This window comes from Staurois parvus, unplaced genomic scaffold (assembly GCF_062004578.1).
Source record: "Staurois parvus isolate SC_StPar_1 unplaced genomic scaffold, SC_StPar_1.0 ptg000628l, whole genome shotgun sequence".
Classification (NCBI taxonomy): Eukaryota; Metazoa; Chordata; class Amphibia; order Anura; family Ranidae; genus Staurois; species Staurois parvus.
In genome coordinates, this window is record NW_028318424.1 from 134823 (window position 1) to 159944 (window position 25122).

The 25122-nt window shown below is 44.7% G+C and overlaps 1 protein-coding gene across 1 annotated transcript in view; it reads left to right on the forward strand.

The window, feature by feature from the left end:
• Nucleotides 1–275: 275 nt before the first annotated feature.
• Nucleotides 276–25122, forward strand: part of LOC149449351 (branched-chain-amino-acid aminotransferase, cytosolic-like) — a 93946-nt gene continuing 69099 nt past the window's right edge. The window contains exon 1 of the mRNA XM_089693349.1: nucleotides 276–413. Coding sequence (XP_089549475.1) covers nucleotides 408–413 — 6 coding nt within the window. The 5' untranslated portion in view covers nucleotides 276–407. The remainder of the gene's footprint in view (nucleotides 414–25122) is intronic.

The window sequence follows — 25122 nt, forward strand, 5'->3', positions numbered from 1 at the left end:
AAAAAGTGAAAGAGAGGAGTAATATAGAGAGAAGGAGATATGGTACATGGAGATGAATAGTAATACAAAAAGAGGAGATTAGGAAGAGTAGTACAGACAGAGGAGGGACGGAGTAGTACAGAGAAAGATGGGAAGGTGGAGTAGTATAGGCAGATGAGGGATAAAAGAGTAGCACAGGCAGAAGAGAAATAGTACAGACAGAAGAGAACTAGTAGTACAGACAGAGGAGAGAAGGAGGATTAATACAGAGAGAAGGAGGAGTAGTAGAAGCAGAGTAAGGAAGGAAGGAGGAGTAGTAGTGTTGGTGAGTCTCCTCCCGGCAGGCGGATCACAATTCACAAATCTTTCCAGACTGCCTGCAACTCTGCAACGTGTCCGGGCTGCATCAGCCAAATCTACTACCCCAAATGGAGGTAAGAGGAATAGAGGGGGCACACTGTGGGGGCACTAATATTGTTTTGTGTGTGCTCTCTGCCACTGCTGTTTAGAATGTACTTATATACTTCATATACACCCCACACCACATGCTGACACTCCTGTTTATTCCTACAGGCTATGTAGAAACACATGTCTCTGCTGTGGAGAACTTGATGGCACACCTGTACACCCTATACATCCTATGATGGCACTATTGTACACTATACATCCCACGATGGCACTATTGTACACTATACATCCTATGATGGCACTATTGTACACCCTATACATCCTATGATGGCACTATTGTACACTATACATCCCATGATGGCACTATTGTACACCCTATACATCCCATGATGGCACTATTGTACACTATACATCCCATGATGGCACTATTGTACACCCTATACATCCTATGATGGCACTATTGTACACTATACATCCTATGATGGCACTATTGTACACTATACATCCCATGATGGCACTATTGTACACTATACATCCCATGCTGGCACTATTGTACACTATACATCCTATGATGGCACTACACTATACATCCCATGCTGGCACTATCGTACACTATAGATCCTATGATGGCAATATTGTACAATATACATCCTATGATGGAACTACACTATACATCCTGTGCTGGCACTATTGTACACTATACATACCATGATGACACTACACTATACATCCCATGCTGGCACTATTGTACACTGTAGATCCTATGATGCCAATATTGTACACTATAGATCCTATGATGGCACTACACTATACATCCTGTGCTGGCACTATTGTACACTATACATCCTATGCTGGCACTATTTTACACTATAGATCCTGTGATGGCACTACACTATACATCCCATGCTGGCACTATTGTACACTATACATCCTATGCTGGCACTATTGTACACTTTATATCCTATGCTGGCACGTTTTTACACTATACATTCTATGGTGGCACTATTGTACACTTTATATCCTATGCTGGCACGTTTTTACACTATACATTCTATGGTGGCACTATTGTATATGCTTTACATCCCATGCTGGCACTTTTGTACACTATACATCCTATGGTGGCACGATTGTATGCACTTTGCATCCCCTGCTGGCATTTTTGTACACTATACATCGTATGGTGGCACTACACTATAAATCCCATGCTGGCACTGTCATACTATGCAGAACATGCAGGTCCATTCTTGCCCTCCTATACCATCTTTCCCGTTCTTATGCAGCCTGGCACCATCCCATATGCTAAAGATGCATGGTATGTGACACATCAAATGTTGGCATGTCAGTGCTGGTTGCTTTCCTCATAAGCTGTGTGTTCTATACAGTACACCCCATGTACTGTGTACCCTGTACAATAGACCACCTATACTGTGTACCCTGTCCCATGTGCTATACATCTCATTATACTACACACTCTGCCCTATATCTCTTTTTACCACATACCCTGACCCATATGCTATACATCACATTATACTACATAATCTGTTCCATATGCTATACAGCTCATTATACTACATAACCTGCTCCATATGCTATACAGCCAGGGGCGGACTGACAACTCATGGGGCCCCCGGGCAATAGGGGATCATGGGGCTCCTGTGTCCTTGCCCAAAATCAAAAAAGCCTATGAAAAAGGTACCAGGGGCATCTCATGGGGCCCCCTACTGACCCTGGGCCCTCGGCAGTGCCAGAGTTTCCAAATGGTCAGTCCGCCCCTGTATACAGCACATTATACTACATAACCTGCTCCATATGCTATACATCCAGTTGTAATACAGTGCATACATTACACCATACTATGATCAGACTCTTCTCTCTCTCCTCTCTTTTTGTTGGTAACTCTCCAGTATTCTCTTCTCAGTATGAAATATACATTAATATTTCTGTACTTTTCTTAAAGGGTCCACCTACTTTCAGCACTGTACTGCCTAACATATGGTGGTGGGCTCAGAGTAGAGGAAAGCACCCTTTTATACTGTAGTGGTGGGCATAATGCTGTATACAGCTAGCACATTCCTATACTGTAATGGGGGTTCCGTACAGCAAATTCCTGGCATGCGTCAATGGAGGGGTATAGCACTGTCTCCACATGGCACCCTTCAATGAGAGGTACAGCAATGTATAAACCTTTCTCTGTGCAGTCATCCTCCTTTTTGCCATATTTGCAGTGCAAGGATATGATGCAACATGTTTGTCATATTGGCACATGTGTGTGGAGTGTATGTTATATCATTTCCACTTTTTATGTGGTGCCACCTATGAGGCATAATATATATTACACATACTCAGTCTGATATATGGCACAGTTATTTTATATGTCTGTTGCTTCACCAAAGTCCATGATCTCTGGAACTGAACAAGGTGATATGTGGCATTCTGCAGGGATGTCACTTGCCTGGACTCCATACTGCCCAGAGATGGTTCCAGGGTTAGTTTACATGAAGCTCAATGTAAATAATAGTAGGTTGCCAAATTGTGGTGCTTAACTACCCCATGTTACCAGAGGTAGACTATTGCCATGTCGGTAACACCACAGCAGAGCCATGTTACAGGAATGAGAGTGATACCAGTGCTATATGACCAGAGCCGTGTACTGTGTAATGCCATCTTACTATCTTACTGGTGTGATGACACTGATATATTCAAGAGCTATGGTCAGGCCTGATTTCTTCTGCCAATCTTCACTGTCATGCCACAAAGGTCAGCACATATCCTTGGAAGATTCTTAAAGCTGAACTCCGGACATATATAAAATAACATCAAATATGATGCAGTTATCAATTCATTATCATTAAATGTGTTTAAATGCAACTAGTGTAGGTAGCTTAGACTTTTCCATCAACCTCTTATAACCCCCTGTACAGCAGAACTCTGAAGGTGAGTAGGAGGGGAAGCAAAAAGAGGAGAGCAGAGAGATGTGCTTATCAGTCTGCTGCTGCTCCTTCATTATCCATCATACATACGTTGTGAAAGGTGAGGTGACCAGGCTGTATTATTCTAACTGCAGTGGCAAAAAGTTAGGTCACCAACTACGCTCTGATGTCTGGCTTTGGCATATAAAACAGCTCCCATTACTAGGTTTTAGCTGTGTTTTTAGCAGTTTTCTTGCAGTTCAGGTCTGAGCGTTTGGCTACGTTCACACTAGCTTTGTCAGCAGCCATCAGACAGGCGTTTGGGAAGCATTTTTAACTCTTCTCAAATGCCTATGAAAATTCTGGCAGCACACAGTGCTGTTCACACTGAAGCATTAGCGTCGTGTCACGGCAAAACTGATGCCTCATGTCGAGTCAGGAAGACTTGTAGCCTCCCATTCAAGTCTATGGTGACGCTTCTCAAACGCCTGGCAGGTGTTTGTGGAGCGTTTGTGGAGCGTTAATACCATTAAACTTCATTATAGGTATTTGTGGTGCGGTTTCAATGCTTTGCAAATGCCTTAAAAATGCGCATAGGGCATTTTGGGAGCGTTAAAAACGCTTCCCAAACGCCTGTCAAACGCTATAGGGGCATTTGGCAGGAGTGAGAAATAAAGTCAAGTGTGAACGTAGCCTTTAGATCAGATGAGAGTCAGCCTGTGTTTAAAACTCTTTCTCTCCTGCTGTGGAAAACATTTCATGCAGTGTGATGCATTCTGCCTGCTGCTGGATTTTGATTTACTGCTGTCAGCTGTGTGACAAAACTAAACTCCTGATTGTATCTTATATGTGGATAGGAAAATCTGCTGAGGGGCTGAGGAATAGCACAATGAGTAGCAGGTGCCCAGCTACAAAATAGATCCTTGGTACCCCCATAGAACTACACACTGTGCCATAACACTGGTTCATATAGATAAAACCAGCTATACACTATTAGAATTTCTTGTTGTAAGAACATTTTTTATTAGTGGGGTCAAATCTATGTTTGTTTTTGACCACAGTTATGAGAAAATTTGAAAAGCCAGGATATATATTTTTTGTTAAAAGAACTAATTACCAACAGTGTATGTGATGTTTATTAAGTAAACTCCATTTGTTCCAAAATCAAATGTTAAAAGCAAAGGCAATTTTGAATTACTTTAGAATGACATACATTGAGTCGTCAAATGTACTGAGAATTTTTGTATGAATTTTCATTCATAAATCTACCAGGGTACAAGCAGCTTAAAGCTGGTCATTGGACCTCAGTGTAGCTGTCACAGATGTCCAGGTGACTGCAGGTCTGGTGGCTGGACAGCAGGGTCATTAATCTGGGTTCATTGCCACCATCCTGGACATGGTCCCGGGCAAACATATTCTGCAGCACTTCCACAAACAGCTTCCTGTAACCACTAACAACCCTTTGCCTTTGTTGGCTGCTCCCTGGAAAGGATCAACGGGATGATGTCCCCATCAGGCTTAGACCTTTATTGTCAGTTCTTTATTTTAACATTTTGAAAAACTGCAATAGAAGAAAGTTAGACTTTTATTACCTTTACAGGACTCCATCAATAAATCCCTGACATGTCACAATATACAACAATATCATGTTTCAGAAAAATCCCACCTTTTATCATTAAAAACCATCCTTGAGCTCCAGTTAGTAACTTTTCCTAGGCTGAGATGATGTCATCAGTCTGCTGCAGGCAGGAGGAAGCATTTTCTCAGTCTCCTCTTCTCCAGCGACCAGACTGCAGCATTGTAACTTTGTAGCAAGTTTTGTGCTTTAGGCTTTTTTTTTGTTTTACAGGCAGCGGTTCGTAGAAACAATGGCTTTTATTTGCAATGATGATACCATGTTCTGACTTTGATACATTAATGCCCATAAAAGCCAAACTAATTTCATTTCCAATAACTGCTTGTAAAGGCTTTTGCAGACTGGACGTTTGGCCATCTCTCCTAGACGCCTTTTCTCCTGGCAACAGCATTTTCCCAGAAAAAACTTGCAATCGCGTGTGCTGCATTTAGGTTCATCAAGCGCTTGGGAGTTCATTTTATTTACCAGAATAATTAATCATTCATTCAATTAAAATAAATTAATGTTCAAGTACTAAACATGCCTAGCAGTAGCATGTGTTTAGACATGTTTACACGCATAGATTGTTTTTTTCTGCCAAAATGCTGCTGCTCCTGGACTCACTGACAGTGGGGTTTTTTCTGCGTCTAAACACCCCTGCCTCTTCTCTAAATGCCTATGTGTGCAAGGACCCATAGACTAACATGCAGGGGCATGACGCCCCTAAGAGAAGCATTAAAAATGCCCAGTGTGCATGAGGCCTAAAATAGATAAAAAATATAATGCAGTTAAAAAAAGGAATATAAAATGCATTTCTGCAATTGCAGCTGGAAAATCGAATTTGATTTTCGGACAGGTACAAATCTGTATCAGACATGGAGAGGTTTCTTGGCCTTAGAAAACTGAAGCTTCACCTAAAACTAGTACATGTACTGTATATCTACCACTATACTGACATTTGCAGCAACCACAATGTTTTTCCCTGACACACTTCATCCAAGCTTCTTAAAGCATCAGTCTACTCAACGTTGATGATTCTCTTTTGGATGGATGCTGGAGGATGAATCGTCTTCTGATGCCTGCTAGAAACTCCAGACCTGAGGTCTCCACACCTGCTCTTTCTGCTCTGTTCATCTTCTTTGACCATCCTGCGTGGATCCAGCTCTCCCTGTGATTTCTACATATTAGAAAAGGCTAGGAAAATTTAACTTTTTGATATGGGGGATGGGGGCATTTTGAAAAAGATCTTGCTGCATTTATTTATTAATATCCACTCAGAACTAGCATTTTACTTTTGGGTGAAATGGCCTACCTACAGTGTTCTTATAGCACAGGCAGAGCGGGACATGCAGCACAGTGGCTAAATGGTTAGCACTTCCACCTGGCAGGACTAGGGTCGTTGGTTCATATCCCAACCACAGCACCACCTGCCTGGAGTTTGCATGCTCTGCCTGTGTGGGTTTCCTCCAGATACTCCAGTTTCCTTCCACACGCCAAAGACATGCTGGTAGGTTAATTGGATCCTCTCTAAATTGGCCCTAGTATGTGTATGTATGAATGTAAGTTAAGAATCTTAGAGTGTACACCCCTTAAAGGTTAGGGACTGATGTGAATGTACAATATGTATATATGAAGTCCTGTGTAAATTGACAGCACTATATAAGTACCTGAAATAAATAATAGAGGCACCATGTATACATTGGCTCTGATATGTAAATCTGATGTGTGTCAATGGGCCAACCTCTGTCCCAGGGACAAATGCTCATTCCTGTACCAGAAGGGATATATAGTTAGTATATGAGTTCACTCCTGTATGTATTCCCTCCACAGCCTGCAGAGCTCAGCACTACAAGAGGCCTAGCAAGAAGGTGACAGAGATAGATATGTGTGTGACAGATAAGACAGAACACAATGACAGTGCACAGAGCGAGCAGTGAATGAACTGCACTGAGAATGTTCTCTTGGATTGTATTTGCTAAGGCTACTTTCACGCTGAGGAGTTTTTGAAGCATTTTTGCATTTAAAAAAGCATCTGAAAAGCTCAAGAAAAACACTTCCCTATGTATGTGAATGTATATCTGTATATGTTTTCACACTGAGGTGTTGCGGTGCGGTGTAAAAACTCCTGCTTGGTGCATCTTTGGGGCATGTTTGGGGAGTAAAAAAAAAAAGCCCCAGAAATGCCTCTTCCCATTGAAATCAATGGGAAACACCTGAAAAGCAGCTCAAAAATGCCTCTGAGAAGCTTTTTTTTTTTTTCTTTTTTTTTTTTTTTGAGCAGTTTTTAAATCACCTGTCCTTTTATAAACGCTCAGGGCAGTAAAAACGCCTATGTGTTTTTGCAGTGGATCAGTGTGAAAGTAGCCTAACATTGTTGTATTGCCTGAGCTTTCTGCATTGCCCCCTACGATTTTATTGAAGTAAATGTTATTGGCTGAATGGAAATAATTGTATTGGTGTGTGGTGATCTTTAACAATCATGATTATTGTTTTCAACTCTATATGGGGGTGGCCAGCTCTTTCAATCTAGGGAGGCTCAGCATCACATGTGGTCATTACCTAGGGTAGTCTGCCTGCAAACTGAACCCACCTGGGAATGCCTAGTCCTCCAGACTGACTTCCACCTATCAAGGCACTTCGCATAACTTCTCCCAAGAACCCACCTACTGTTTCCATCAGAGTTCTTGAGAGGAGTACTGAGGCAGGGTACTGTGATGTTTTTGGGAAGCTATAGATAGGCACCCTATTAGCCCCTCTCACCAGCTATGTTCTGCCTGTGTTGCATAGAGCGCCACAGAGACCCAGTGATGATGTCACTGGTAAGTTATGTAATGAAAATGGAAAGGTTTTATTTAAAAATGTCATTAGGGCAGCATACAAAGTATTGTTTCGTTGGTATTGGGCTCTGGCTCGTTTGGCCCAGGCGAACCCTGCCTGTAGTGATAGATGCTTTCAGGGTTGTGGCCATCGTGGTGATGTATTGCATATCTGGTGGTCATGCCCGAGACTGCTTCATTTTTGGTCTTGTGTGTTTGGCCTCCTTTTCACTTTGTTCCATCTCTCTATACGCCGGGATGCTCGGTATGCTTTGCTTCATTGTCCCATACCGGACTTCTTGGCTCATCAGCAGAAGTTGGCTTCCTATTTGTTTTTGTCGGCCACTAGAAAAATTGCTCAGGCCTGGAAGAGCCCGTTTGTCCCTCTTCAGGGGGTGCAGGACCGTAGGACCACTATGATGCTCAATGAACAGATGTTGAGTATCTGCAATGACCCCCAATGTAAATTCTTAAAAATGTGGGAGCTGTGGTTGCAATTTGCCTTTACCATGCTCCCCCCGGCTAGTCTCGGGATGTGATGTTGTTCGGCATTGGCGTTCTTGGACCCCTGCTCTTGGTTTTATGTTTTTTCTCTTTTGTACTCCTTCTTCCTTTTCCTTGTTTTTTTGGTGTGGCAGTGGATAGCTGCCTTTAGTTTGAGTTACTATCGGGTGCCATTGATAGCCCCTGCGTGGGCACACCTTTTGCTCTGTTGGTGTTAGAGCACTGATTTTTCAAATTTTTTATGTGCAATTGATAGCCCCTGCATGGGCATGATTTGTTGCTCCTGTGTTTAACTGTTACAAATTAATAAAAACAATTGAAATATAAAAATGATATTAGCATGTTGATGAGGAGTTAGCAAAATAAACTTTAGAGAAGCAGCACAGTGGCTAAATGGTTAGCACTTCCGCATGGCAGTACTAGGGTCACTGGGCAACCATGACACCACTTGCCTGGAGTTTGTATGTTCTCCCTGCGCCTGCATGGGTTTCCTCCGGGTACTCAAGTTTCCTCCCACACTCCAAAGACATGCTGGTAGGTTAATTTGCTCCTATCTAAATTGGCCCTAGTATGTGTATGTATGAATGAATGTGAGTTAGGGACCTTAGATTGTACACCCCTTGAGGGTTAGGGACTGATGTGAATGTACACCCCTTGAGGGTTAGGGACTGATGTGAATGTACAATGTGTATGTAAAGCGCTGTGTAAATTGACGGAACTATGTAAGTACCTGTAATAATAATTATAAAGAAACCCATCAGGTCTTTAGAGAAATAAACAGAGCAACGTATTATAAGAGAAGGTTTTACACTCACCTCTCTGGCAGCCCAAGTCTGTTTCAGCTCTACAGCCTTCATATGGCATTTGACACTTTCAGGACTGTCGGATGTCTGCACGCCCCACTGCATGACATGGTTCTTTCCTCCAACCCCTGTGTAATTGCTGTGTCCTGTAAGGACTTAGGGGTTTGAAGGAATAAACCACAACATAAGACTGGGACACAGGCAATCCACACTCCTGTAGGCTTTGATTGCCAAAAAGTCAGATGGAGACTGCAGCTCTGGAAGAAGACTTGGGGTGCCAGAGAGGTCAGTTTAATACTTCGCCATCATTTTTATTCCTTTGCCTACCCGTTGTCATCATTGGACTTTAATGCCATACAGTTTGTGTGCTGGCAACATTCTTAACATCTTTTTCTTGAAAATGTGCGTTACATAAATATGAATGGTAATACATATAAAAGACATAAAAAATGAGTGTAAAATGCGCATATTTTTCATCACAAAAGTGTGAATGCAGCCTTAAGCTGGCTAGACATGTAAATAAATAACCATTAGTGGTAGTTTTGATCAACCACAAGAATAGGGAATTATAATTTCCCCAACAAAATGTGATCGCTTTTAAACTTATTGCCACAATTTTTTTTCTTTAAAGAGTTTTATTTAACTTATCAATTTATTAGCCAGTTTCCAATTGACCAAATTCTGACAGTGGCTTGATCAAGCTCATAGGTGGTAGTTTCTGGTGATGAATTGTGATCATATGTGCAGTTCCCAGTGTATTGCCAACATTAGAGAAGCATCCCTCGTTATAATAAGCTCTGTAGTAGGGTTCATGTGAGGACTATTCACACCCACTACCGTTCTTGGATTCACCTTTAACCTGCCTGTTATATGCTCTTCTAGAGCAGACTGGTTCAGCCAGCAGTTGGCTATCATTGTGTTTGGCAGCGTGGAGCCAATAATTACCATAATTAGGATTGTGGAGCTGAAATTGAGGTATTTGTTGACCATAGAATGTTTGTAGTAATTCAGAGCTGACTTATCACATCGAGTTCTGGTCTGTCCTGGTCTGCAGTGTCCTTCTCAAGGCCTATTCTTAGATTGTGTGTGTCCGTGATTACACAGGGAGGGTGTTTTGATCCTTCCTAAACATAGGCTGACACTTCTGTGTTTGACTTAGTTTTGTACTACATTTTGCAACTAACTTTTTTGTTTTTGAGTTTTCTTTTTTTTCTTTTCCTGCACTTGCTAACTGCATTTATATGAAATGACAGTAGGATTTATATTTATACCAAGCACAGCTAGAAAGTTCTCACTTCCTAAAACTACCTTCACCCCCGGAAGTACTTTTTGCCCACCTTTTGACAGGTTATGACATGCAAAAAAAGGAAGTTTCAGTACATTTGCGGATATCAACCTTCAATATTTATAAAGACTCAGTTGTTGATCATCACCTGTCGGTCACACATGAATGTACTACAGGAGATGGTCAGAGGCTGCAGACATATGACAGAGGGTGATCAGAAGCTGCAGATATAACACAAAACATAGTCAGAGACTGCGGATATACCGCAGGAGATGGTCAGAGACTGCGGATATACCGCAGGAGATGGTCAGAGACTGCGGATATACCGCAGCAGATGGTCAGAGACTGCGGATATACCGCAGGAGATGGTCAAAGACTGCGGATATACCGCAGGAGATGGTCAGAGGCTGCAAATGACAAAAAGGGGGTCAGAGATATACTATAGTAGATGGTCACAGACATATATTATAGGAAATGGTTAGGAGCTGAAGACTAACTGTTTAATAAAACTCTTCAGTATCAGTATTTGTATGTGGATACATCTTCTTGACTGCCTGTTTATAGGGCAGCTTGGGCTGTCAGGGTTGTAGCAGGGGATTGAGTCAACAGGTGCTGGTATTGTCAGAGATGGAAGTGGTTCTGGGAACATGTAGCTGGGAAAGGAGGCAAATCAGTTGACTGCACTGGAAAGTGAAATGTGTGACAAATGTGTAAGTTCCCATTAGGGACAGACTGGTGGTACTTAGTTCAACATATACTGTACATACATGCAGCAGTAATCATATGCATCAATAGGGGCTCATACTGTCTGTGCACAGAGCCCTCAGTTATGGTCCTAAGATAGGCAGACTGGCACCTACCCTGCGCATGCATGTCCTCCATCCCTTGCACTGTCACCTTCATCCCTGGTGGCATCTCCTCTTCGATTTTATGTCTTCTCTCTGCGGTGAATTTTTTGGAATTTACACACTGAACAATTCTGATCCTGCTGAGAGCTGGAGATTCAATTATTAGTGCCCTCCATAGGGGCCACCGGCAAAGGGTTAGCAGGTCGTCCTTTGATCTATGGGAAGAACACAGTCCAGCGTCTCAGCTGCCACCGGTGGGCCCCTTCCATGTCCACCGGGATCTAATTTTCATCGTTGTGACATATGATATTCAGGACTGCAAATCCTCACCTGTCCCTGACAATACGCTCAATTTCCGTGCTCTCCAAACTTGCAGGGTTTTACACATTCTCACAAAAAAAGCATTTTCACTTGTAGAAGCCCTCCTGCTGCTATCACTAAATCCTCTGTTTTTTCTTTCTGTGCTTTTCAGCCATGTCTGTCTATATTCTGGCAGGTCGCTTTATTTCCCTTTTTTTCTTTTGCACAAAAATCTAACTCTTGAAACCTGATACATACAGCCAGATTTTGTCCTGAAATGAGGAGAATCGAGGACATGACAGTTGGATAATAGAAAAAGGGCAATGGGCTTTAGAAAAGGTGCAAGAGTGTGTGAAGTGGAAACATCTTATACATCGATCAGCCATAACCTGATGATCGGTGACCACCCACCCAGGGGCAGACTGCAACTCATGGGGCCCACGGGCAATAGGGGATCATGGGGCCCCTGTCCTTGCCAGAACTCAAAAAAGCCTATGAAAAAGTTACCAGGGGCATCTCATGGGGTCTCCTACTGACCCAGTGTCCGAGTTTCCAAATGGTCAGTCTGCCCCTGCACCCACCTAATATTGAGTAGGTTCCCCTTTTGCTGCCTAAACAGCCCTGACCCACTGAGTAATGAACTCTACAAGACCTCTGAAGGTTTGCTGTGGTATATGGCACCAAGTCATCAGTAGCAAGTCCTGTAAGTTGTAAGGTGGGGCCTCCATAAATCGGACTTGTTTTTCCAGCACATCTCACAGATGCTCAATTGGATTGAGATCTGGAGAATTTGAAGGCCAAGTCAAACCCTCAACTTTGTTGTTGTATTCCTCAAACCATTCTTGGACTATTTTGCGGTGTCAAGCTGGTCCTGGTCAAGGGGTTCCCTGCCATCAGGGAATACTGTTTCCATGAAGGGTTGTACTTGGTCAGCAACAATGTTTAGGTGGCACATGTCAAGTAACATCTACATGTATGGACCATTGCCCAAAGCATCACATTGCCTGTGCTGGCTTGCCTTCTTCCCATACTGCATCTCAGTACCATCTCTTCCCCAGGTAAGTGACACACATACACCCGACCATCCACATGATGTAAAAGAAAAGGCGATTCATCAGACCAGGCCACCTTCTTCTGTTGCTCTGAGGTCCTGTCCTGATGCTTATGTACCCATTATCGGCACCTTTGGCTGTAGACACGGGTCAGTATGTGCAGCCCGAGGATCACCAATATGGGTCCAAAAGTTTTAATGAACAATCACATCGTTACAGCAAGGCAACATTTTGGAGTATCGCAGGACCCCTTCACCAGGCATGTGACCCTTGCTGATTCTGTTCGGTTCCAGCCGACAGTCGCAGCACCCACTTATACACACAGCCATTTTTAACGCAGGAACGTGTGTGTTTGTATTGTACATTTTAAGTATGTGTAGCCCGACTGCTCGGAAGCTATGCAGCCCCACACAACAAACTGCAGTATATGTTCTGACACCTTTCTATCAGAACCAACATTAAAGTGTTACTAAATCCACAAAAGTAAAATCAGTCTGTATATGCAGTAAAGCATGCTTGTTATACTCACTGTGGAACATAAGGTGTTGATCCTCCACATTGTGTAAAAAGGCTGTTTGATCCTGTCTTCTCTGATCTCCCATTCTTTCACCATTCCCAATTCATCTGCTGATAGTACAGAGCCCTAGGAATCACTCTGCACATGTTCAGTTTGGTGTGTATTGCTAGAGAGCTTTTTTCTTGGTGGGGGGGCATGTGATCAGCACAGGGCCAATCAGACAGAGGATCAGGGGTCATGCAGCCTCATAGGGCAGTCGGAGGACAAGAAAAGTCCTCCTACAAGATTAACCAGTGCTTGGCTGAACACTGATAGAAGTCACAAGACTGATATATGCTGGTGATGAGAAAAGGTATTTAGCAGTTTATATTTACCAAAATAATTTCATTTCCATGTTCTGTGTACTGTGGGAGACCGGATATAGTGAAATCGGGGTGCTGGGTTTAGTAACACTTTAACTTTTTAGCAATTTGAACTACAGTAGCCCTTCTATAGGAGCCAGCCTTCTCTCCCCATGTGTATCAATGAGCCTTGGCCACCCCTGACCCTGTTGCCAGTTCCCCAGCTTTCTCTCCTTGGAGCACTTTTCGTAGGTTCTGACCTGTGCAGACTGGAAACATCCCAAAAAAGCTGCAGTTTTGGAGATGATTTGACACAATTGTCTAGCCATTACAATTTGGCTCTTGTCAAAGTCTCTTAAATTGCTACGCTTTCAACATCTCAGCTTCAGAGACAACATGTTCACTTGATGCCCATTATATCCCACCCACTTTAAGATGCCATGGTAACGAGATTCACGTGCCTGGATAGTGACCCTGATGTGAAGAGGTAGGCCTCCCATACAGCTCCGGCTCGAGGGCTACTGATTGTGGGACAGCGGCTGCAGGAGCACGGCGAGGTATAAGTGACTGTGATCAGTCCAGTAGTCCGTGTTTCAGCAGTAGCCGGCAGGCAGGTGAAGCAGCACTGATGGCAGATATCCTTGCATGGACCTTGGTTGTCAGTAGGCTGGAGATTTTTAGCGAGGAGCAGGATCCGGACGCGGCCATGATGGATGGATGGATGGATTGCTGGGGAACAAGATGGATGATGAAAGGTCAGATAAGCCAGGTAGGTAGCAGGCGGGTAGCTCAGACATAGATGGCAGGAGGTAGCGTAGTCGGGTCACAGGTCAGCAGCAGAAGTTCAATCAGACAAGAGCAGGAGACATAAGAGTAATCCAAGACAAGTCCGGGGTCAGGGCAGGTAGCAGACAAGCGGAGGTCAGGAACAAGCTGGTTCAGTATCAGGAGTCAGGCACAAGGATCAGGATATATATGCAGAGGTTAAAGACCAAACGGCAAAGAGACAATACTGCAGCCAGTTTAAATAGCCCCTTTCGGCACCAGAATTAACGACAGGTGTGCGCCTGGATGCGTGAGTGCGCATGCAACTGTGCGCACCTATGCCCTAGTACATGCACATCTGTCCGGCCCATCACTGTTCTGCGCATACTTGTGCAACGCGACTCTTCACCTGCATTATGGGCAAGCCTTTCCTGACACAGTGTGTGTTAATCACTGAAGCTGTCAGTGGTCATACATTTATGTCTGATTGGTGTATCTGAAGCCAGATCTTTACTGTTTGATTGTGAATGGAGTGGAGAACCTGTCTCCCCATTATCCTCTCTATTTGTCCTGATGATTATTGTTGCAAGAACTGAAAGTAATAAGAAGCTGAAAAGGTTACAGTTGCTGCCAGAACAGGAACAGAGAAGAAATCTTCCATTGGGAACACCTGTTCTGGTGACAACTGGCTAAAAGGAGGTTTTCTTGATTTGGAGAGATTTCCACACACGGCGAACTCCAGCAACAGATCCACCTGCTCAGCAGGGAATCTGCTTGTTCCAGTTGAGCAGGTGGATGACAGGTCCATGTCAGCTCTACGTATGCAGAGCGGACACACACACAGCCTGCTGCTCTCTATGGGGTGGTTGGATGAAAATTAACCTCTTGACCATTTACATCTGACTGCCATCCGATCTGCCAGACGGATGGGGAACGGATCTCCATCCACCTGTTTGTAGAGGACAGAATCAGATCAGATGTTGGTGGGTATCAATGGATGCATGTCCGTTGATATCTGCCAATCCATAGGGGGCAAAAGGCGGATCCAATTGGTCCGCCCATGTGAAAGGGGGCTCACTCTATGATTTCTTGGACAGGAAGTAAAAAAAAATCTTCTTAGTAGGTGGCAAAAAAAACTGTCAGTTAAAGCTGAAATTTGATCTGCTTATGTTTTCTTTCCCCCTCATCAACCTACCAATGATGTTTTAAAAGAAAACATTTCTTTCTGTATTACATATCTTATTTTAGGTTCAGTGATGTCATCATTGGGTCTTTGTGCTTCTCTATACCAGTGGTCCCCAAACTGCGGCTCATGGGCCGGATGTGGCCCTTTGCTTGCTTTTATTTGGCCCTTGGGGCAATATTCCCCCCACTATCAGCAACATTGGGGCACCATTCCTCCCACTGATGCCAACGATGGGGCACCATTCCTCCCACTGATGCCAACGATGGGGCACCATTCCTCCCACTGATGCCAACGATGGGGCACCATTCCTCCCACTGATACCAACGATGGGGCACCATTCCTCCCACTGATGCCAACGATGGGGCACCATTCCTCCCACTGATGCCAACGATGGGGCACTATCTCTCACGTTAATACCAATGATGAGGCATTGCTTACTCCCACTAATGCCAGGACATTTTCTTCTCCCAATGTCCACAGTCCTGCCCCCCTAAAGTCTGAAGGCCCTTCGTTTATAAAGTTTGGAGACCCCTGCTCTATGCAATGAGGGGGGGGGCGGGCTAGTAGGATGCTGCACATGGCTTACTGAAAATATCACAGCACCCTGCCACAATACTGCTCTCATGACCTCCCAGCCATGATGCAAGCGGTGGGTTGATGCCTTGATAAGTGTCTGTCAGTCTGGAGGAGTGGGCACAGCTAAGTAGGCTGTATTTGCATGCAGACCTTTCTAGGTAATGCTCACATATAATGCTGAGCCTCCTTGAATGATGAGACTTGGATCCAAAGAGAAGGACTGTCAAGCTGGGGAGGAAAGGGCTGGATGAGGAAATGAGGGAGGCTCTGTCTGACTTGCTGCAGATTCTAATGCACATTGTGAGAAGCTCACAGTGTGCAGTAAAATCAGAGTAAGTAATTACAATACAGAAGAGGAGCCTGTACAACTGTGCAAGACTGAAGGGAAGACCGGAGTTCAGCTTTATCCATTATCCTGTCCAATCCAAAACTAAAAATGACATTTTTGGCTTTAGACACACTTTCAGGTGGAAAACAATTTAATAATCTGATAATCCGGAATCTGCAGGGTGCGGAGGAGGTTTTTGTCTCCTCTCAGCCGGATATTGTGTTCATGTGTTTCAAGATGTTCTGAGACAATCTGAGAGATTTCTATCCGGGGACAGCTGTGCGCCTTCTAAATGGGTCATTGTGTGTCTGGGCAGATATCTGTATCACCCCCGATCCCGGGATAATGACGGATGTGTTTTATAGGAAAGGAGCTGAGTGCTTCCAGTTTGTTGGAATTAGTGCAGCAAAATAGATTGCTTTTTAAACAAGTGCCTTGGTGACACCACTAGCTCCCCACAAAGGGTGAGGCAGCATTCTGTGCCTCGGCCTGCTTTTAGAAAAGAGAGAACATAATAAAATTAGGAAGGAGCAGACACTATAAACCTATGGAACTTCGCCATGCCTCCAGTGTATCTGGGCAGGCCCCGAGTCTAGACATGTGCAGTATGCAAATATTGGCTTTGCCGCAAGTTGGAGATTAGATATGCTCTCTGCATCCCACAATGCAATGCATGCTGGTGCCAGGATTGAGGGGTGTGGGGGCACGTTAGGGGTCAATATTCAGTTTGGAGTTTGTTGTGCAGCCCTCAGACCCAAGCAGTCATTATTGTTAGTGGGAGAACTGACTTGTATAGAAGCTGTGATCTCTCGCAGTCTCATGTTACATATTCTCAGTCTCTGACTGTCTGTTGCAGTATGCCAGGTCTCCAATCACACTTGTGGCATGTCCATAGTCTCTGGACCTGCTTATAGGTACTAAGCATGAACCAAAGTAAAAAGTACCAAGATCTAACTAAAACAGGCTTGGAAACATGTCGGGAAATATAGGCAGCAGACAGAAAACCTTGTCCCATCACTTTCATTTTTTTTTTATGATGCCATAGTGACATCTGCACTGTGCTGTACATAGCTTGGGCAGAGCTGTGGGAGGGACCTAACAGGCTCCACCCACCACCGGCTGCCTGCAGAAAACTACAGGAGGGGGCGGAGACAAGACCAGTCACCCTGCACAAAGAGAGAAAGCAGCAGTGATTGGTCTTCATTACAGGAAGCTAATCTATAGAGGTAAAGTTTCACACTAGATTACTGCATAAATCTGGAAGAAATACACAAAGCACAACAAGATTCAAGGAAGACTACAAGTTTATGTATTCAGACAATATTTGCATATCCTGGAGATCAGTTAGGGCCAATTTTTGAGACCTAGATATGCATTCTAAGTTATTTGTGTGCCTGGAATGGCATTGAAGGCACTTTGTATGAATGATGCCAGTTATCAGGCACATTCTGCACTCACAGAAGTCACATATGTGTTTTATATTGGAGAACTAATATCTCCATTGAGGTACATGGCACCCCATACTGGAAACTCAATACAATTGACTATATTAGAATGTTTACTGACCTCTCATCACTTGCTACATAGACAGGGACTCTTGTCTTTAGAAATAAGCCTCATTTTTAAGTATGTAGCACCCTCCTCTAGTTAGGTTGTGAAGTTAAATTTAGTTTTTGGATCCACTGCAGTGAGTGGAGCAGTGATTTATTATTTTGGTCTTTTCATGGTTTCCTGAGATGAAAGTTTGCTTCCTCCCACCTGCCTCTGAATGAAGTGTCCAGAGTATAAGGCTGGGAGATTCAAATGATCAGTGTGAATATTTATTATGCCCCAGCCAATCCCTGGAGGAAGATATCCAGAAGGTGGCTGGGGAGGCTATAAATATGCAGGGGTCTTTTCCCTCAAGGGAGGCTTCTGGTTCTCCCTGGAGGAATCTGCAGTCTGGACCTCAGCAGCTGTTGGGCTGAGGGCCTGGAGAAGATTGCCAGAAGATTTTGCTTGCTGGAGGGCACTGCACTGAGATCCTGGTCTGGAGAATTATCTTGTTATCTCCCTCACTGAGGATCTACCAGTGGATGCTGGGTGGCAGACAGCTCCTGGGACACTGTGAGTAAAGACTTTGCTAGGGACTAATAGTGCAAGTGCCAGAAGGGAAATAAGTGCCAGAACTGTTGCTGCACAGTCCTACATATACTGGTCATTCCCAGTTACCACCAGGAAAAGCTGCTTTTAGACATCTAGAAAGAAGTTTGGCCTCCTATCATTATTACTAATTGTTTTGGAAGTATCCTCTGACCGTAAACCCTTTTCTTCTATTCAATAAACACTAAAAAAGTCATCCCATAGACTGATCCTGAATGCCAATGTGCACAGGACTGAACTTGTGTGACTGACAGCCTCTGTTACTTTGAGAGAACCTGTCTATTTCTAGTGGACCCTCCAGAGGGTAGGCGCTTCAAGTGCAAGGCTGCTATGGGCCCATCTGGAATTTGGTCTGGATTTTCCTTATAGACCTCACTCTAGCAATCTCTTAGAATGTCCCTGCACTCTCTGGCAATTAATTTCCACTCTAAGCAGCTTTCAGGTACTGTTAGGAATACAACTTCTGCGGGACAGGTTTCAGATTGAAACGAGAGCAGGGGCGGACTGACCATTCAGTCACTCAGGCACTGCCCAAGGGCCTGAGGTCAGTAGGGGGCTCCATAAAATGCCCCTGGTACCCCCCCTTTTTTTTTTTTTTGGCTTTTTTAAGTGTGGGCAAGGACACGGGCCCCATGATCCCCTATTTCCTGGGGGCCCCATGAGTTGTCAGTCCGCCCCTGAAAGCGAGTGCAATTCCAGGTGACACACAGAAGTCAGATACAGATCTTCAAAAACTCACCTTTTTCGGTCTGTAATGTGGTCATCTAACAAAGTAAATCAGAGAGCTGCTAATGCTGTTCAGTAAACACTGCAAACATGTCAGAAAATTCACAGTTTTTATGTACTGCTGGAACTACAGCCTCGTGTCACATGACAACCTACCTATATGTGGGTGAGGCTGCAGTAGGGAGGTGCTGGTAATAGGGAACAAACTGAATTTGTGGTGTCACATTCAGGCCCATTCAGAGGATGGGAAAGGTGACTACTATAATGATTTAGCAGCCATGTGCTCAATGCCAGAATAAAAAATCCTGCCAGTTTCTAGACAGGGCACATCTTTAGACTTCAGATGTTTCATGTCAGTATTACCCCTCTCTGGCTCAGAGGAGCTCATTGTCATATGTTTCCTGTTATTGTGGTATAACTGCCGGCTATAATTTAATTCATTGAGTTCTCAAATGATTTGCACGCTCATTCACGTGATGTCAGCGTGATCCACGCAGAGGACGATGAAAAGGAAACCCTGTGTGTCTGTGCGGATGTAAGACGTCACAGGCGCTCAACAGAAAGAAACCACCAAACAGACAAAACTTCATCTGTGTAACATCTCTGCCCTGTGATGTGTGATCAGCAAACTTTCTGGGAGATTTGGAAATTCACCTTCACTATTCTGAAAAAGAATTCTGCTTGTTTCACCATTTCCTTCCATAGACTGATGATTGAGACATCAGCCTTCATTATCACCGCCTAAGCAGGCACAGTATTGGAATGAAAAAAGCTGCAGTGTCTGCATCCCTGTAGGTGATATGGGGGGGGAAAATATCTACACAAAAAGAAATGTTCTGATTCAGAAAGCCTGAGATTTTACTTTTACCTCTGACCTGACTCCTGGGGAAAAGCAAGGAGCCAATCACACAAGCAGTGTACAAATAATACTTCAGCGCAACAAATAACTCCTCAAATTCCTCTGTATACCAGTGCTGCTGACACTTACATGCGTTTCCACGCACAAAAGATATCATAGAATAGTGCCGCGCATATATCTCTATAACCTCATATATGGTTTAAAGCATCCAAACCATGTGATGATGCAACAACAGTGAATACAACTTAAAAGTCCATAATATGTACTTGATCCGTGCCTTTATAATTTGTTCCCAAACAGGTGCTCTTTATTGCCTATATCCACATATATTCCTATAGGTGCTCCTTCACCAGAGACATACATATATACATTCACCTCCTTTTATGACCCAAATTGCATAGGTCAGATACCGCCTTTCTCTTTGAACCCGGTAGGTATACTGCATAGATGACTCTACTTTCCTCCTCACTCTGCTGCAAACGGTACTGTCTCCTCTTTATCCCACAAATCCTCCACATATGTAAACAGAAACGCTTGCCATAGTGTAGTATATAAATATAACGTGATTTATTAAAAAAAAACAATGTGCACTCACATTTCGAAGATGGCGGCTTGTAAACTTCTGGTTTCGCTGCTTGATGCCAACGGCCTACCCTATGTGTTACATCACATCATGTGACTTCCTGAGGAAGTCACGTGACGTAACGCGTAGGGTGGGCCGATGGTGTCAAGCCGCTAAACTGGACGTTTACAAGCTGCCATCTTCAAAATTCCTGAACACATTGAAAATACTTTATAACAAGGTTTTTTTTACTGTGGTGTCTCAGCAGGACACTTTTAAATGTGAGTTTTTTTTAATAAATCACGTTATATTTACATACTACACTAATGGCAAGCCTTTCTGTTTTACATATGTGGAGGATTTGTGGGATAAAGAGCAGAGTGAGGAGGAAAGTGGAGTCATCTGTGCAGTATATTATAGACTTTTTAAGTTGTATTCCGTGTATTCACAGTTGTTGCATCATCACATGGTTTGGATGCTTTCATTCATATATGAGGTTATAGAGATATATGCGCGGCACTATTATATGACAATCACACAAGCAGATTTTAAGGTGTGAACCCCTCTGGGTTACATAGAAAAGGACATTTGGATTTTTTGACAGTTTTAGAAATACGCAGAAAGAAACTGAAAGGTAATTTATCAAAGCATCAAATTACAAAATGGTGTGTGTAGGAATTCTATATGTTACAACAATTCTTCATCGGTAACCTGAGTAATTAGGGCAAGGTACTGCAAAATGACAAAATCAAAATGCCTCCTCTGCACAATTAACAGATAAAATAGATTTTTAAAAATCTATTACAGGTACTTGTATAGCGCCATCAATTTAGACTGTGATAGAGATATATATATATATATATATATATATATATATATATATATATTACATTCACATCAGTTCCTAACCCTCAAGGGGAGTACAATCTAAGGTCCCCAACTCACATTCATACATACACATAGTAGGGCCAACTTAGACCGGAACCAATACCACCTTTTGGAGTGTGGGAGGAAACCAGAGTACGGGGAGGAAACCCACGCAGGCACAGGGAGAACATGCAAACTCCAGGCAGGTGGTACAGTGGTTGGAATTCAGGTATACACACCCTCCTACATCCCACGATGGTGCAGCGAGTAGGGTGTTGGGGATACATACTGCATTATGGGATGGACGCTGAGCACTGATGAGAAATGCATACTGAGTCTTCCAGGATATTCCTGTCCTGAGAAATGCCATGCAGCCATAGCTGGAGTGCATGCACACTGGAAGTGGCTGGAAAGAGGCTGCATGAGATCAGCAGAACTGAGATAGAAAACAGGGATGGAAACAAGAAATTAAAAAATGGCAGTAGTTTGTGATGCACATTACACAGAGCAAATGAAATGTCATCCAAATAGAGTTTACATCGGGAGTTGGGACATCGTTGTGGAAGTTTCCCACACACTCTAAACTCTTCTACTAGTCGCTGTGCATATACTTTCACAAACTTCCTCTTTGGTTTCCCACAATATCTAATAATTGCTACAGGAAACAATGTGGTTGAGAAGAAAAAGAAGCAGCTTTGCAGGGATGATTGTAAGCTCCAAGGAGCAGGGCCCTCCTATCCCTGTTGTATTGAACTGTATTGTTGCTGTATTGTCTCCCTCCATAATGTAAAGCGCTGAGCAAACTGTTGGCGCTATATAAATCCTGTATAATAATAAGTGGAGAGACTTTGCTGAAATTGATTTTGCAGCAAAACTAACAATTTCACCTGCAATTACATTTCACTGAAATGCTTCTATTTTTATTACATATCCTTTTTTTTTTTTTTTTTTACATCTAGTAACATCATTACTGGGACTTTGTGCTTCTCTATGCAATGCAGGCAGATTATGGCTGGTGGAAGGAGCAAGCAGTGTGTTCTACATAGCTTCTTGTTGACATCACAGACCTCAGTACCCTTCTCAAGAGCCCCCTGGCTCTTGAGTAGAGTTGTGCAAATACCAAAATGTCTTGATGGGTGGATGTTTGTCTGGAGGAGTGGGCATTCCGGCACAGGCTGTATTTTCATGCAGACAGGCCTAGGTAATGCCTGCATGTGACGTCTCCATGATTGAAAGAACTGAAATCTAATGAATGAAAGGGGCAGGCAGGCTGGGAAAGAAAGACAGCTAGATGATGATGGATGTCCTTTAGCTAGATTATTATTATTATTACATTGAGTTGATATAGCGTCAAAGGGTTTGCTCAGCGCTGTACAATAGAGGGGGGGGCACAATACATGAAACAGTACAGCAACAACAAACAGCACACGAAGGGTTAGAGGTCCCTACTCTTTCAAGCTTACAATCTAGGAGGGAGGGGGTAGTGGTACAGGAGGAAGTGGCTGTGGGGGATGGATTGGTAGGAGGAATGAAGGAGGACGGCTGTTAGGTAAGGTTGTGGTAGGCTTCCCTGAAGAGGTGGGTTTTCAGGGAGCGCCTGAAGGTGAGGAGGGAAGTCGACAATCTGATGGATTGGGGTAGTGAGTTCCAGAGGATGGGGGAGGACCTGGAGAAGTCTTGCAGTCGTGCGTGGGAGGAGGAGACCAGGGAGCAAGACAGAAGGAGGTCCTGAGAGGAGCGAAGGGTACGGGTAGGGTGGTACTTGGGAATCAGGTTGGTGAGGTAGGTAGGTTCAGTGTTGTGAATGGCTTTGTAGGTCAGGGCTAGCAGTTTAAATTTGATGCGTTGGGCAACCGGGAGCCAGTGGAGGGATAGGCAGAGGGGGGTGGCAGAGGTGGAGCGGTTGGTGAGGTGGATGAGTCTAGCCACTGAGTTCAGGATGGTCTGAAGCGGGGAGAGCCTGCACTGGGGTAGGCCGGTGAGGGGGGAGTTGCAGTAGTCAAGGTACGAGACAATCAGGGAGTGTACGAGTAGCTTAGTGGTGTCTGGGGAAAGGAGGGAGCGTATCTTGGCGATGTTGCGGAGGTGGAGCCTGCATGTGTTTGTAAGTGATCTGACATGAGGTTGCAAGGAAAGGTTTGAATCCAAAGTGATGCCAAGGACATTGGCTTGCTGGGCGGGATTGATTGTGGTGTTGTTGGTAGTGATGGATAGGATGGGGGGGGGGGAGGTGGGCAGGAGGAAAGACGAGGAGCTCGGTTTTGGAGAGGTTAAGCTTGAGGAGATGGAGCGACATCCAGTCTGAGATGTTGTTTAGGGAGTGAGTGATGCGGGTGGAGACTGAAGGGGTGAGGCGAGGGGTGGAGAGGTAAATTTGAGTGTCATCAGCGTAGAGGTGATAGTTGAAGCCGTGGGAGTGTATGAGTTTGCCAAGGGAGGAGGTGTAGATGGAGAAGAGAAAGGGTCCGAGGACAGAGCCTTGGGGGGCCCCAACAGAGAGGGGGAGGGGAGGTGGCACCGTTGTGGGAAATGCTGAAGGAGCATTGGGATAGAGAGGAGGAGAACCAGGAGAGAGCGGTGTCTCTGATGCCAAAGGAGAGTAGTTTATTAAGGAGGAGGGGGTGGTCAACTGTGTCGAAGGCCGTGGAGAGGTCCAGGAGAAGGACAGAGTAGTCGCCTTTGGAGGTTAGTAGGTCGTTTAGTGATTTTGAGAAGGGCGGTTTCGGTGGAGTGTTGGGGACAGCAGCCGGACTATAGTGGGTCAAGGAGGTTTGTTGTCAGGTGGGCGCTCAGGCGATCGTAGACTAAGCGCTCAAGGAGCTTGGAAGTGAGTGGCAGCAGGGAGATGGGTCTGAGGTTGTTTGGGTCTGTGGGGTCCAGGGAGGGCTTTTTGAGTATGGGGGTGATGTGCGCATGCTTTAGGGGGGAGGGGAATGCGCCAGTAGAGAGGGAGAGATTGAAGATGTGGGTGAGGGAGCGGATGAGGGAGGAGGGGGGTGACCGGAGGAGATGAGAGGGTATAGGGTCCAGGGGGCACGTAGTGAGGCGGGCTTCTGAGAAGACCCTGGTGACTTCCTCAGTGGTAGCAGGGCTGAAGGAGTACAGTGCTGGGGGGGGGGGGGTTACAGTAAGCGGGGCCTTGGGTGTGGTGGGGGGGCAGTGCGGTTGCGAGGTCAGGGGAGGGGAGAGATGAGGGGGTGATGGGCTAGGTGGGGAGGTAGATTGCGAGTTGACTATGTCCTTACGGATTGCGTTAATCTTGTTGTGAAAATGGGTGGCAATCTCGTGGGTGGTGAGTGAGGTACTGAGTGGAGGAGGAGGGGGGGGGGGGGAGCGAGCAGGGAGTTGAAGGTAGAGAAGAGTCAGCGAGGGGAGGTGGAGAGGGTGTTGATCAGGTTTACGAAGTATGCCTGCTTGGCAGCATGGAGGAAGGAGGTGTAAGTGAGGAAGGCAGATTTGTAGAGGGAGAATGCACGAGGGGACCTGGTTTTGCGCCATAGTCTCTCCAGCGCGCGACTGCGACGTTTGAGGCGTTTAGTATGGTCATTCTGCCATGGTTGAAGCGGTCTAGGTTTGATGTTGCGTGTGGTTAGGGGTGCCAGAGAGTCTAGGGCAGCTGACAGTGAGTCGTTGTATGTGGTGGTGACTAGGTCAGGACATAACAGTGGAAGGATGCTGTCGTGTAGGCGGTCAGCAGCCGAGTGGAGGGGGGCCAGGTTCAGGTTGCGGCTGGT